The sequence below is a fragment of the Schistocerca gregaria genome, chromosome 4, assembly GCF_023897955.1.
Source record: "Schistocerca gregaria isolate iqSchGreg1 chromosome 4, iqSchGreg1.2, whole genome shotgun sequence".
NCBI classification, from domain to species: Eukaryota; Metazoa; Arthropoda; class Insecta; order Orthoptera; family Acrididae; genus Schistocerca; species Schistocerca gregaria.
The window spans coordinates 327202048-327216701 of NC_064923.1; the positions used below are offsets into that span (position 1 = coordinate 327202048).

Here is a 14654-nt window from a genome sequence, read left to right on the forward strand (position 1 = left end):
TCAGTCAACTGGACCTCATCTGTCTTGAGTGTCTAGTTTATGCATCTGCACATCTGTCCCTCTTACAGCATCTCAATACTAGCCATCATCATGGCATCTGTTTGGCCACTGGCACCTTTTACACTAGCCCGGTTGATTGTCTGTATGCAGAAAATGTTGAACTACTACTGTCATACCGCTATGACTTCCTCCTTAGCAGATACACATCCCTTTTGTCTGCCACTATCCCTTCTTCTTCGATGACGCCTTTGATCACCTGTATGGGGCACATCCCTCTTCTCTGCTACCTCCTGGAGTTTGCTTTCAGCTATTGCTCTGGCAGCTTAACTTCATGCTACCTGCCACTTTCCCAGTGGGTGTGAACTCTTCACCACCTTGGTTTCGTGTGGCGGCCCGTGTTCATGTTGACCGAGGGAGGTGGCGCAGTGGTTAGACACTGGACTTGCATTCGGGAGGACGAAGGTTCAATCCCGCGTCCGGCCATCCTGATTTAGGTTTTCCGTGATTTCCCTAAATCACTCCAGGCAAAGGCCGGGATGGTTTCTCTGAAAGGGCACGGCCGACTTCATTCCCCATCCTTCCCTAATCCGATGAGACCGATGACCTCGCTGTCTGGTCTTCTTCCCCAAACAACCCAACCCAACCCGTGTTCATGTTGACCTTCATTTGCTTCATAAGGACGCTATTCCAACCTCGCTCTATTGCCTTCAGTTTCACGACCTTCACTTGGAACTTATTGGTAGTACCTTTATGTACACTGATGGCTCTCAGACTGACAATGGTGTCGGGTGTGCCTTCGTCATCGGCACTGATGTTTTTCGGTAATGGCTTCATGAACACTACTCAGTATGTACGGCAGAGCTCTTCACTCTGTATTAGGCAACACAGACTTTTCAATTGCTCCAACTCTCCCAGTGCCCTTCAGAGCTTCTGTGAGCTGTACACTGTCCATCCCTTAGTGCAACAAGTCTGAGAGAGCTGTCACGTACACATTCTTGATGGAACCACTGTGATGTTTATGTGGGTCCCTGGTCACTTTGGTCTCATGGGAAACAAGGCTGTTGAGCTGCTGCCAAGGCTGCAGTCCTAGTACCCCGGCCTGATAGTTCTTTCATTCCCTCCGATGATCTCCGTTTTGCTGTCTGTCAGCAGGTGGTGTCACTTTGGCGTCACCATTGGTCCTTGCTTCCTGGGAAAAAGTTCTGGGGAATTAAACCTCTCCCAGCAGCTTGGACGACCTCCTCTCTCTGCGAGGAGATTATTTTCGCTAGGTTGCATATTGGGCACTGTCTTTTTAGCCCACATCATTTGTTAAGTGGTGATCCCCCACCACTTTATACTTCTTGTCCTCAACCTTTGACGGTTTACCATTTCCTGATGGAATGCCCTGTTTTTAACCACTTATCTTCTCATTTAGGTTTACCATCTGAGTTATCAGCTGTTTTATCAAACAGTGCATGGGCTTTTTGCTTTTTATGGACAATATGATGGACATTTAATTATTAGCTCAGGACCTCCATTTCTTTATGGTGTATTTTATGGACGTCTCTCTAACTCCCTGTTTTTAGCTGTCTTTCCTTCTATCAATTGGGCTTAATGTGTAGTCATTTCTACCTCCTTTTTTGTCTTCGTGTTCTATGGTTGTGGCATGTGTGGGTATGACCCTAATTCTTTTTACACCCAAAAAGAAAAGAGAGCACACTGTCCGACAAAGCTGGTAATCCTGCTTATAGCGAATATCCAATATTTTGCAGAATCTTATTGGTGCCAAAGGTGCTTGAGAAAGGTTTAAATTTTTCCTATTTTACGAAGTCAGAAATGGAACCTTTTTTATTTTCGTACCTCTACTACTGCGGCAAATCATTCAAAGAAGTGTTCAATACAGTGCAGTTTGATACTTGGTTATTTCTGTGGTCACTCTTCTGTCTTTGCATTGTTTTTACATTAAGAATACATTAACGATATTAGCGCTATTGTTTTTGCATATACTTCTTTATATTCATGTGTTGCACGGCACAATTTTGATTTCATTGTCGTTCATTCTTGCTGGTATCTATGTAACTGTGCTGTATGCTGCTTGTTAAATGAATGTACAAGAGCAAAATAATTTGATTATATGATAATAGCCACAAAAAGACATAGTTATTTGGTACAGAAAGCAGTAGTCACTGTGCGGTACTTTTGCTTTAATGATAGTATTTTAACTTCCTAACGTGTAATTCAGGAAATAGGTGGCGTAGAATATAATTTATGTAATGGCAAAAAAGACACGAGAAGCATAAGACCAGAGAAATCTGTTAATTTTGTGGTGGAAACCTTTAAAACTTTTCTTTAATGTTGATAATTTACGATTATGTGAGTTATGTTCTTTTGATTGTTTTTGGCAGGGAGATTATGACCAAGCCTTTCAGTACTACTATCAGGCGACCCAGTTTGCTCCACCTTCCTTTGTTCTTCCACACTTCGGCCTTGGACAGATGTACATCTACAGGGAGGACAATGAAAATGTAAGTTAGATCAGCAGACAGAAAAAAAATGTGCTGAAAGGAAGCTGACTTGTCACATAAAAACTATAACTTGACACTGAATTATATGTAACTTGTGCATTCATATTATTGTAAATATTTTGAAGTTAAGACTGTCAGTATGAAGAAAGTCTTAGTCTTTGCATAACTGAATATAAATACTTTTCTTACAGGCAGCTCAGTGTTTTGAGAAAGTGCTTAAAGCCCAACCTGGAAATTATGAGACAATGAAGATTTTGGGTTCACTGTATGCAAATTCAACAAGTCAGTCAAAACGTGATATTGCCAAGAGTCACCTTCGAAAAGTAACAGAACAATTCCCAGATGACATTGAAGCTTGGATTGAACTTGCACAGATCTTGGAACAGTCTGATTTGCAGGCATCTCTCAATGCTTATGGAACAGCAACCAAAATACTTAAAGACAAAGTACAAGCAGAGATACCACCAGAAATTTTAAACAATGTTGGAGCTTTGCACTACAGGTATAATACTTAATTGTAGATTGCAGTATTTGATTTGCAAACAACAGAACAGAACTCCGCTGTGGAGTAAGTGCACTAATGAATGACAGCTTGATCTTGTGTTGGCTGTGGTGCAATACGGGCCATGTGTCAAGGTCCACCTCCTAGCTTTAAGTCTGAAATTAGCTCCCTGGGCCGGCCGGTGTGGCCGAGCAGTTCTAGGCGCTTCAGTCTGGAACTGCGCTGCTGTTTCGGTCGCAGGTTCGAATCCTGCCTTGGGCATGGATGTGTGTGATGTCCTTAGGTTAGTTAGGTTTAATTAGTCTTAAGTTCTAGGTGACTGATGACCTCAGATGTTAAGTCGCATAGTGCTCAGAGCCATTTGAACCATTTCGCTCCCTGTAATTTTACAATACAATGTTCGTGATGTGCTTGTGCCTGTGCCTGCTTGCCAGGTTACGAAATACCAGTAGCCCCTGATAATTTAAAGAATCAACTCCCTTGTATAAAACTGCTTCAAATTACTGACTGCTTTACAAACGCATTAACGTGTTATTTGACATTTAGCATGTAAGCAAGAAAAAAGTTTTGAAAAGGTTTGAAATCATGTGTAAAGTTTTTATGCAAATCAATAAGTACTCTCATTTTCGTATACTCGATGAATGTGGTGTAGGTATTGATGGGCGGTTGAGTTACGCTGCCTCAAGAAATACACAGTTTCTAACTGTAATACTTCTCTTACTGTGTGCAACCTTTAACAGAAGAATATACCTCATAATTAGTAGATTATGATATTTTCATTTTTTTTAAATTTGGTCAATAATTACCATATATGAAATATTGAAAATCAAATTTTTGTTTGATGTTAGCTGAACAACTGACAACTAGCACCAAATGCCATGAACTGGGTTAGCTGTTCGGTAAATATAGGTGATATAATAACTTTTATTCTTTAGTCACAATCTGTGACTTTCTGTGAAAAATTCAGATGATTCCACATTTAAAGCATGGAACTGATTTTTTAAGAGAGCTGGTCTCAACTCAGTTTCATCCATCTTAACATTTTTTTAGTTCCCTAGTGACTGCAGACAATTGCAGGGATGGTTCCTTCTGATGAGTCACGACAGATTCTGAGCTATATCATTGTCTGAGGGAACTAGTACTCCAGTCTTATGATTTCCATATCAACAAGATACTAAGCTGTAACCTGCCTCCCAATATTGTTTTATGTATTAAACTTCGACACTATAGCAAGCTTGCCATAAAGAACTTGCTTGACATTAAAACGGTGTGCCAGGCTGGGACCTGAGCACAGACCTTTGCTGCAATGAGTAACACTGAGCAATCCAGGCATGTTTAATGGTCTGACCTATTTTCTTTGTATCATAACTTCTTTGAGTTGTCAGATTGAATCTGAGGATAGGCAATGACTCAGAAGGTGAAACTTCATCCCTGAAAGTTGTTGGCACTACTCCCCTCTACCCTTTATGCAGAACAGACATTTCATTCCAAAACCAGCTGAGGCTGAGGCCAAGGCAGTAACAACTATATCATCCTGTTCATGCCACAATTGTGTGTGTGTGTGTGGGGGGGGGGGGGGGGGGGGGGCGCGCGCGCACGCACTATGGCATTGGAGACACAATCACTTGAACGTTTTTCAGGGCTTTAAAAATCAGAAACAGCTGATAAGGGATTGTTTTGCATCTGGTTTATTGTTACTGCCCTTACAGATGGGCGGATATGAGATAGTTGTAACCTTTCCCTTGCACCTTTCTCCCTCCACCCCTGCCCCTCCTATTTGTCCTAGTATATTGAACTCCTATCTGAGCCATTGTCAACTTTAATAATGGGTAACAAAGGTCATTTTTTTCCTCTATTGTTGTAGTTATGGATATCACTATTATTCTTAAATTGTGATTATTTATGACATATTTCATTAGGCAATTTATGTATTGTTATGGTGCAGCAAAAATGCCGAACTCCTTGAGTAGGTGCCTAGGTGATGACCATGGGTGAACACCAGGTTTTATTATTACTGCTTGCTATTGTGCAATCAATACCTTCTTTCTAAGTGATGAGTTAAACCAGAAAATAATTCCATAAGACATTATTGAGTGGAAATATGCTAAATATTGATAGAGGTTGATTTGTTTGTTTTTAAGACTAGCAAAAGTAGCTGAACTTAGTTTCATGATCAGCTCAGTAGTATCTTCCTCCAGTTTCTTTTCATTGGTATGTACACCCAAAAATTTAGATCATTCTGCCCTGTTCACTGACTCCTCTTTGTGTGCTATGTAAATTATTGATATATCTCTTTGTTCTACATAAGTGGATGTAGTGTATTTTCCCAAAATAAGGGAAAGTCAGTTTTCAGAGAACCACTGAATAATGCTTTGAAAAACATTGTTACAAAGTATTCTGTTGCTTTCTCTTTGATGAGATTTATTAAAACCAGCCCTACTTTTCTGGGGGATGTATACCCCTAAACTTTTTTGTTGACGAAATAATTTTTTTACGCTATTGAGAACTTGGAAGAGTGCCAAAGATTTATTTCACAGACGTAAATTTTTTATTTCATTTTTTGGTGTTGGTAATTACAATACGAATGATGCCAGTGCAGTTTTTGTTGGGAAAAGCAGTGTCATTGACTGTTTCAAGCATTTCGAAGCTGCGGCAACCGTTCTCGACAACTGACTGACTGGCAGCCAGTTCAACAAACGTGTAGTGCCCTCACCCACTAATAGTGGGTGATGGTAGTGCTAAATGGATATGTGTAAGGTCAAACACCGAGCTACAGATAGATGTCTCTACAGTACCGCTACATGATGATGATGTTGATGACATGGCTAAAAGCAGATGGGTGATATCTCATGATTCAGTTATTAGTAATTTTTACTGCATTATAACCAGTGTCATAACCCTCAAACTTTTTTCTAGAAAAAAAGCACTGATGAAAACAGTAGTATCATCTGCAAAAGTACCAATTCTGCCTAACGTTTGATAAATGAAAGGTCGTTCACATATATAAGGAATAGGAGTGGATCCAAATTTAACTTTCCATTGTGATTCTTCCCCAGTCACTAAAATTTCTCTCCTTTCAGTATTGCTAGACTTATTGAGCACAACTTTTTGTATTCTCTTTTTTGAAGTATGAGGTTTGACTTTTTAAGAGTTTTTATATTTCTATAAATTTAAGTGAAGCATGTTGGTGCTGCTTCTAGATGCTTAGTTATGTGAAATGACATTGCTAATGTATTCTCTTGCTTCTTCAACTAAACTATTGAATCCTTTTTTTGCTGCTACATTTAGAAAGTTATTCAAAAAGTGCTTGCAACTTAAGAATTATCAGTAAGAACATTGCTATTTAGTTTGTTGTGGTATCTTGTACACGGTTTGATTTTCCTGTCCCCTGTTTCACAGTATCCCATATAGTTTTAATCTTATTATCTGCATTTTATTTTCTGGCAGGATATGCATATTTCCGGACATTGTAATGACTCCTTTTAAAATATTCCAGTACTTCTTAAAGAATGCAAGTAACAATGGACCTAGATTTATTCTGGTCTCCATATAAATTCCCTCTCCCTCTTACATGACATTTTAATTGCTTTAATTATCCCAAGCTTACTTTTTTTCTTAATGGACTTTCTGGATAACTTTTTAGGAAAGCTATTTTCGGATGTAGACATAAATTTATCCACACACACACACACACACACACACACACACACACACACACACACACACACACACACACACTCATCTAGTACCCACCGCTTTGATCTTACTGTTAAAACATTGTAACCTGCTCACTACTGTGTGTGAACATTCCACAGAGCTGTAACGTAGCAATGGCTCTGCCGAGCTGGATACACCGCCTCCCATCTGATCACAACCATCAGGCTTGGCCAGTACATGAATGGGTGACCGTCTGGGTATGCCACGAGCTGTTGACATTTTTTTTTTGTCTTCATGGGAGAGAGGACAGGGCGGGTAGCGGCATGAAGTGTCTGATCATTCATTTCTGTGCCAATGTCCTGGCTTAAATTCCAAACCTATCTCCAGTGTGTCATGAAGTGAGGGCTTGCGACACTGTGGGTGATGATCCATCCTGCAGATGGGTCGTTAAGTTTGGTGGTCCCTTTGGTGCTCATTGATCAGCTCTAACATGAATATGGCGTTACATTATAGACACACACTCATACAGTCATCTACATTTAACAGATAACACTTACGCACACAGGTCTTCTGCTTGGTGAAGGAAAGGTGCCTGTGGACATGAAGGATAGGAAAAACGTTTCAAATTAGGAGGCTGAACCTGCTGTTCAGTCGCCCAGCCATTCATGCCATACAGCTTTACTGGTGCTGTAGGGTGCTACATTGTTTCTTCCCTTTTATTGTGGGTCATGGTCAGATAGTCCTTTAACAGTTGGGTACACATTAACTTTTTTGTCTGAGGACTTTGTGTAAAAATTTGATCAGTCTGGGTCCTGCTATTTTGATGGACCTGAGCTAGGAAATTTACCACTCAAATCAAATTGAAATGACCAAATAGTGAGTCTAGTTCACTTTTACAATCAGAATCTTTTAAGAGATCTACAGTGAACTCTCCATAACCTACTAGTTATTTCTTCTTGTCTGATAGGTAGTTTGATAATACATCTAGATTTCTCACAAATAAGTTAAAGTTGTCCGCAGCTCTCGCGGTAGCGTTCTCGCTTACCAAGGACAGGGTCCCGGGTTCAATTCCCGGCAGGGTCAGGCATTTTTCCTGCCTCGAGATGACTGGGTGTTGTTGTGTCGTCTGCATCATCATCATTCATCCCCATTACAGTCAGAGGAAGGCAATGGCAAACCACATCCACTAGGACCTTGCCTAGGAAGGCGGCACGGGTCTCCCGCGTCGCTCCCCTATGCTCTGTAAAGAAGTATGGGACTCATCATCATCATCATCATCATCATCAAGTTAAAGTTTCATATAGAGGATCTGTAGACTGTTACAATCCCAAGAGAAGTATATTCTGAAGTAACAGCTCACAAGCACCTGCTTCTAGGTCTGATCTACATGAAAACTGCTTGTATCAATACTTTGGACTTTAAGCCCAACTTTTATAAATGGTGCAACTCCTTTTTCCATCTTCACTTCAGACCAATATGATGCTAGTCTATTATCCCTTATGTTTAACTTCTCCATCACTTTAGAATTTTCCACATCTTCTGGACGTACAAGCAGCTCATCTACATCATTTTCAGCCCCCTAATGTTCTGGTGAAATGAACTACAGGCGGTGTAGACCTCGGGAAAAACCAGAGAATTTTTTCATCTGGGAGAAAACTGGAAAAGTCTGGGGATTTTTAGAATTCCGAGAATTCTTCATTGTTTTAGTTTTCAGTTAAATTTTTGTAATTTTGACTGATAAGAACTGATACTCTAACAAAGATATTTATATTAGCCCACATCTGCAGAATAACAAGCAACAATAAAACATAAACAAGAGAAAACAAAAAAATTGAACTTAAATTACAAGGAAAATCCGCAGTTTACAACAAAACACAGTGCGCCTAGAAGCATACACTGACAGGAAAGTGTGTCAGACTTTAGGCTGAAAACTATGCAATACTTTCTAAGAGAAAACTCCTTTCAGTGAATGTAATGTCACAACAGTTTACATTAGTTTCGTTTGATCAGTTGCCAGAGTGTTCATGTGCATGCACAGAGCTGAAGACATGTATGACTAGTGCCTCTTCTGCCTCTGGCTACTTGGAGTGAGGCTGTCAGCTAAAGCAGAGGAAGCAAGCAGCCAGATGCTAGCCAGAAATTTTTTTGTAGTGCACCAATCTGCCAATTTCGTGCTTCTACAAAGTAGTAGAGTTGTAGCGGGCGGAGGGGGAGGGGGGGGGGCTAGGTTAGGTTAGTGTCCACATGATCCATGTTTATGTTCTGTGAGTTTGCTGTTTTCTCTTAGTTTACAGCTCTCATGTCAAATAAAAACAAAACAGCTTTCTGAGACTGGGAGCTATCAAGTGAATTGAAATAAATTCAGGTAATTATGGAAGACTAAAATATGTTATAAGTTTGTTTCCTTATTTTATTTTATTTCCATATTATTGGCAATCCAGCATTAATCATCGTGCAGAACGATGAAGTTATTTTTGTTGGTTTGTGGCAGAAATTTGGCTTTTATTAATCTTTTCCTCAGAGGCAGCCAGTTTATTTGAAGCGAAGTGTTTCATTCCACACTGTTAGCTACTTTCAAGTGCACATTTTCATCTTCTGACATATATGGCATAATGCCACAATAAAGAACGACACTTGAGGTAAAAAAGTACTTGTATCCAAGAAAACTGGCATTCTGAAAACCATGCTGAAAACCATGCTGAAAAGTGTAATACCAGGTAGGGGCCTACTTCAGCATGAATCTGGACATACAAATGTGCGCTTTAAGCCAAATTATGCATTTTAATGAGGTCTACAGAATTCCAAAGCTCTTAGAATATTCTTATGTCCTGTGCCTTTTATGACATAATGTAAGATCTGTTAATGCTATATTTCAAATGTGTGTAAATGTTCACTTGAAAATGATGAACCAATCAAATTTGGTCTGTAGTATTGAATAAAATGTTTTGTTTCAATTATTTTGACAGCTTTAAGAGAATTTTACAAATTGCCTTTCATGAAACACAATATTTTATGATCACAAGACATGTTTCAGCACTTGTCTGGTAAGTTCTCTAGGCTTGACGTTATTTCTTAATTTGTGTTGTTTACCTCTAAATTTACAGAACACCATTCTTCGGTAAATTATAGACTGTCAGCACACGATGCTTTATCACTGTAACTCCCACAGGGCTTTGTATTTTCTCCTGGAGTAGAGTATAAAGTGCTAGACCAAGGATGTGTTGCAGAAGAACAGCTATAGTGACCGCCAAATTCAACGCGCCTTCAAGCAGAAGACCACACTACAGTCGACACCTGATGATGATCCACAGAAAGGGACAGCCTACATACAATACACGGGCAATGTATCTGGGAAAATAGGCAGGATTCTAGGACGACATACCCGTATGAAATACGAGAACACAGAAGTCCTGCACAACACATCCCGCTTTTGGGGCTGTGTATACAAAGAAACAATTGAAATCCGGCTGCACGAGAACCTTATTAACAAGGACAACGGATTTCAACTCAGCCAAGCGTGAAATCCAGCAATAAAAGTTCTGCAGGAGCAGCGGAAACAGGGCACAACACCCGCCAAAGGCGGCATGCATACTGATGCCCATCAGTCATCTCGTCAGCGCAAGCTACCCCCACCACCGTGGCCTTCACGTCCCTCGGTCCATACGCGGAGTCAGTGGAGGGGAGAGGCGACAGGTATATATACCACACCACCCACCGGCCTAGGACGTCAGTCAACAGGAGTAACCTGATGATGATGGCACGTTACGCTGCCAAAAATTCGTTCTACAACAACCAGTCAACCCAGCTGTATGCCCGAGAGACCTTCAAGCATGTATTATGGGTGTTGATACCATAGGTGAGGATTGCTTTCTTCCCTTAACAAACGTAGTTGCTTGGTCAATTCAATATGACTGGAACTATTTGATCCAGCAAATGTTGGACTACCTTTTATTGATCACCTTCTCGCTCTCTGTATTGGACATTGCAAAGCCTAAGTACTAGGACGCCAGGAAATGAGTAGAAAGGGAAAACAGTACCCAAAGAGCCATTGGGTCTCTAATCACTTTGCATTCATTCACACATTGTTCTTATTTCAGCATACTACCCACGCACTCTTTCAGCAGTCCCTTGAATAGGGGACAGGTAAATTATGTTTGGGTGGCATATCACACGTGCTGACTCAGCACATAGAGCACTGTACCCAATTAAATTACACTGCAGATGCCTCAAAACTCTCCCTCAGTCTCTAGACAATTACCATAAGAAATACTTACATTAATTTCAGGCCCCTCTGATGTAACCTTTACTTTCATATTGAGAGCCATACTGCTTGTTCTAAACAGTCTCATACTACGTAACCTTCCACTCAGCCTCCAAGGACTTACTGCTGTTGTCAGTGTTGCGTCGCTGGTTGCCCAGCAGGATACGATGCCCTGTGATGTTCCACAACATGATGTAGCATGGCAGAAGCACAGGACCACTGGTGCTGGGAGAACCAGTGGAAATGGCTTCTGGCACCCGGGTAACCCACACTAGCTCTTCTGACACCCTCTTCACAGCCTCAAAGTAATTTCTAATTATTAACACATTTAGTCTTTGATGAAAACCACGCTGATTTGCCTTGTTCTGTTACATTTTTACTTAGGTTTTCTTCATCCTGATTGTAAGTATCTGTATTACTGCCGAACAAAAGAAAAATTAAGTTGTGTAACATGAATGGCTGGTATTACCACAACAATTAACAATAGCCAGCATCATATTTGGTTGATTCAGTCTAGCTTGAAAACTAAAATTTATCAGGTAAATCCTGAGGAATTGATAAGTGGACAAGTGAGCTTCCAGTAAAACTGAGCTCATATATGAATAGGTAAACTGTTCTCATTTGCGTTTTTATGAGTGATGGGATGCAAATAACAACAAAATATATTATTGTCATCACAAATAAGAAAATTAGCAATGGCATCTAACCAATTTATGCAGCATATCCATGCTTGCATGGTAATCTGAGGTCAGTCAAAAGAATACTAAAAACACAAATGTTACACATTGTCTGTCCTAACATTATGCAGCACAACCATGTATACACTAGGAAGCAACTAACATATACCTGTAATGTGTGACACTTGCTCTCTAATGACAGTGCAAATTGCTGTGCAGGTCAGCTACCTGTGCATCTAGCTGCATAGGACTCGTTTAGTGGCAGTTTCTTGCCTCCTGCATACCACAGAGCGTCTGCTTTCCAGTTATTGTATATGCTGCCAGAAGAATTAGTGGGACTGGTGTGTCCAAACTCTTCTGCACAATGCAGGTCATTCTGATTATTTGAAGAAGACACTCAATACGGCAAAGGATAACTAAAGAAATAAACTAATCAGATGGAATCCAAAAAAAATCTCAGTATCCACCCATTGTGCCTACATCAATTGTAGTACAGCTATAGTTCGCTTCAACTTTTACTGCAAGTATAAATCGAATATGATTTCTGTAGTTCTAGAAGGAAGAGCCTCACATTGCAGTTTCATTTGCAGTCGTGTTTGTCATCTATTGCTCCAGAAAGGGGGTAGTATTGGTACTACCAACAGGAGAAAATCCCATATTGGGACTGTCACAAGTGTAAGTATGCTGGCTGTCTGTGTCCCACCGTACACCCAAGGCCTCCACTGTCTTATTATGTTATGGTGCCCAACCTGCCCGTCCCACATCACACCGCCCTGCATTTCAGTATACATGCAACCTGTGTGTCATCACTGTGCCAAAATCATAAATTTCTTACATTTGTGTTTGTGACATTGAATAGTACACTTCTTTCAAACTGCTTTAATAATGGACATTGCATTTTCTCCTATTTTCTCCTACTGTCACAGCAGCCCATTAGAGTTATTTTTCCATAGCAGAGAAGCAGAGAACATGAAAAATTAATCTGGCTATTCTAACATGTGTTAAAACAGCCATTTGTGCTATTTTATGATTTTGGTATAAATGTAAAAGATACATAGGACAATCTGCCAAGTACAGAAAAATGAGAGATAATTGAGCCCCTTAAAGCTAGAGTAGTTTAACTCAACATTTTGTAATTTTTTAGTGGAGTCCAGATCTTATTTCTGTTTATGGTGTAATTTGTAAATCACATAGGAACCACAATTTTATGCTGTAAGCAAAGACAGCTCTCTGTTGACAGATGAAGTGATGTAGTTGAGAAGGATGAATTGTGATCAGTGTGATTCACAAGTTATTGTGATAAAAGACAGCATCCTGGAATCAGTTATTAGGGATTATATTGGATCCAGTAGTAAATATTTTCCATCACACTGTCATCCAGTGCTGTTCAGTGTTCTATATTTTCTCATTATCATATTACTTTAAATCAAAATTAACAGTTTCTTGTGTGTGTGTTAGTTTGCCAGCGTAAAGCACATCTTAGACATAAAATTGTTGATAAATTATACATTGATATGTGCCCAAATGAAACAAAATGCCTCCACATTGATCACCAAACGGCAGTAAAATTCCGACAGTTGGAAATCAACATTTTTCATGTGACCATAGCTGGAGGAAGTGAAATAGTATGTAAAAATCCCTTTAGGATGCTTCAAAATCTCTGATGTTAGAATGAATGGAGCCAAAAAAAGGTAAAACTTACAGAGCCTCCAGGTAAGACAAATGAGGCAATTAAGTTACTGGCAACAAAACTTCAGAAGAAAAAATGGTGATAGTATGTGAACACATACTACTTCTTCATCACATCAGTAACACTATGCAGTATCCTACAACCCAAACAGAAGATATTTTCTAGAAAATCTGAATTTTTGACTATAATTTGTACAAAGAATATTTCAAAAGTCAAGGAAAAGAGCCTGCTGCAGAAGTCATTTACAATAGAACACAGAGTTCAACTTGCATTTCCTTGGCTATCCCAAGAACACTTTTGTACAGTGTGATACTTTTGCTAACAAATTGAAGCATTCAGCAGATGAACAACCAAAGATACAGCTTCGGAAGACTACAAATTGCATCTATGTAAGGCTGAAATGCTCGGGAGTCCATGAAAGTGCACACTGAAGAATCAGTTCATTATAGCTCTTCCTATGCCTTTATTTTTGATTTGGAGAGGACACTCTCCTTTCCTAGACTTGCTATGTCAAGTAGCTTATTACAGCTGTAATTTCTATGTTTATAGTTTGGATTACAAAGAGCTATCATCAAAATTAGGATTTATATACTGCTGGATCAAAATGACTGGATCTCAAGAATTCCTCTTTAGTCAAATACATCAAAACAAGATGACTGCCCACAAAACATTTGTACTAAATAGTGATACTTTTACAGGACAGAACAAGAATTGGAGAATAGCCATGACATCAATAAAACAAGTTTTAAGTGAAAAGAATAATACTGAAATCAAAGACCAAAAGTTCATGATAGTGATGGTTCCTCTCTCCCCAGTAATGGTGATTTTGTCCAAGCAGAAAACTACAGGAAGTTACAACAGATATTTTATCCCAAAGATTGGTACAGTATTATTGCCAAGTCAGAGGGGGGGGGGGGGGGGGGACAAACAATGTTTTCTTGTCTGTGGAAAAGTGTTGAAAGTCAGTCACCAAGAGAAAAATAATTATGAGAAACATTCACAATCATCACAAAGGATGCAGTATCGAAAGAGTAATACGTTCACACTCTTTTTTTGAGGAAACTCTTTCACAGGTATGGGATTTCACTAGTGGATCTAGTATTTAAAAACTATACATATTTTCTCTAAAATACCTCGAGAAAGTCAAAGCATTGAAAGTCCAGGCTGAAATAATAATGATGTGGAAAGGTAGATTGCTACTTACCACATAGAGCAGGCATTGAGTCACAGGCAGGTACAGTCAAAAATAACACTAGAAATATTATCGGCACTCAGAAGTAGAACTCTTACTCATTCACACAACTCTCACAGCACCTGTAGACACTGGCAATGTATATGTGAGTCTCTCTCTCTCTCTCTC

At 39.6% G+C, this 14654-nt stretch overlaps 1 protein-coding gene across 1 annotated transcript in view; it reads left to right on the plus strand.

Moving 5' to 3' along the window:
- LOC126365740 (RNA polymerase-associated protein CTR9 homolog) overlaps positions 1-14654 on the plus strand; it is a 105827-nt gene that overhangs the window by 45608 nt on the left and 45565 nt on the right. Inside the window, exons 7-8 of the mRNA XM_050008190.1 lie at positions 2388-2507; positions 2699-3009. Of these exons, the coding sequence (XP_049864147.1) occupies positions 2388-2507; positions 2699-3009 (431 nt within the window). The remainder of the gene's footprint in view (positions 1-2387; positions 2508-2698; positions 3010-14654) is intronic.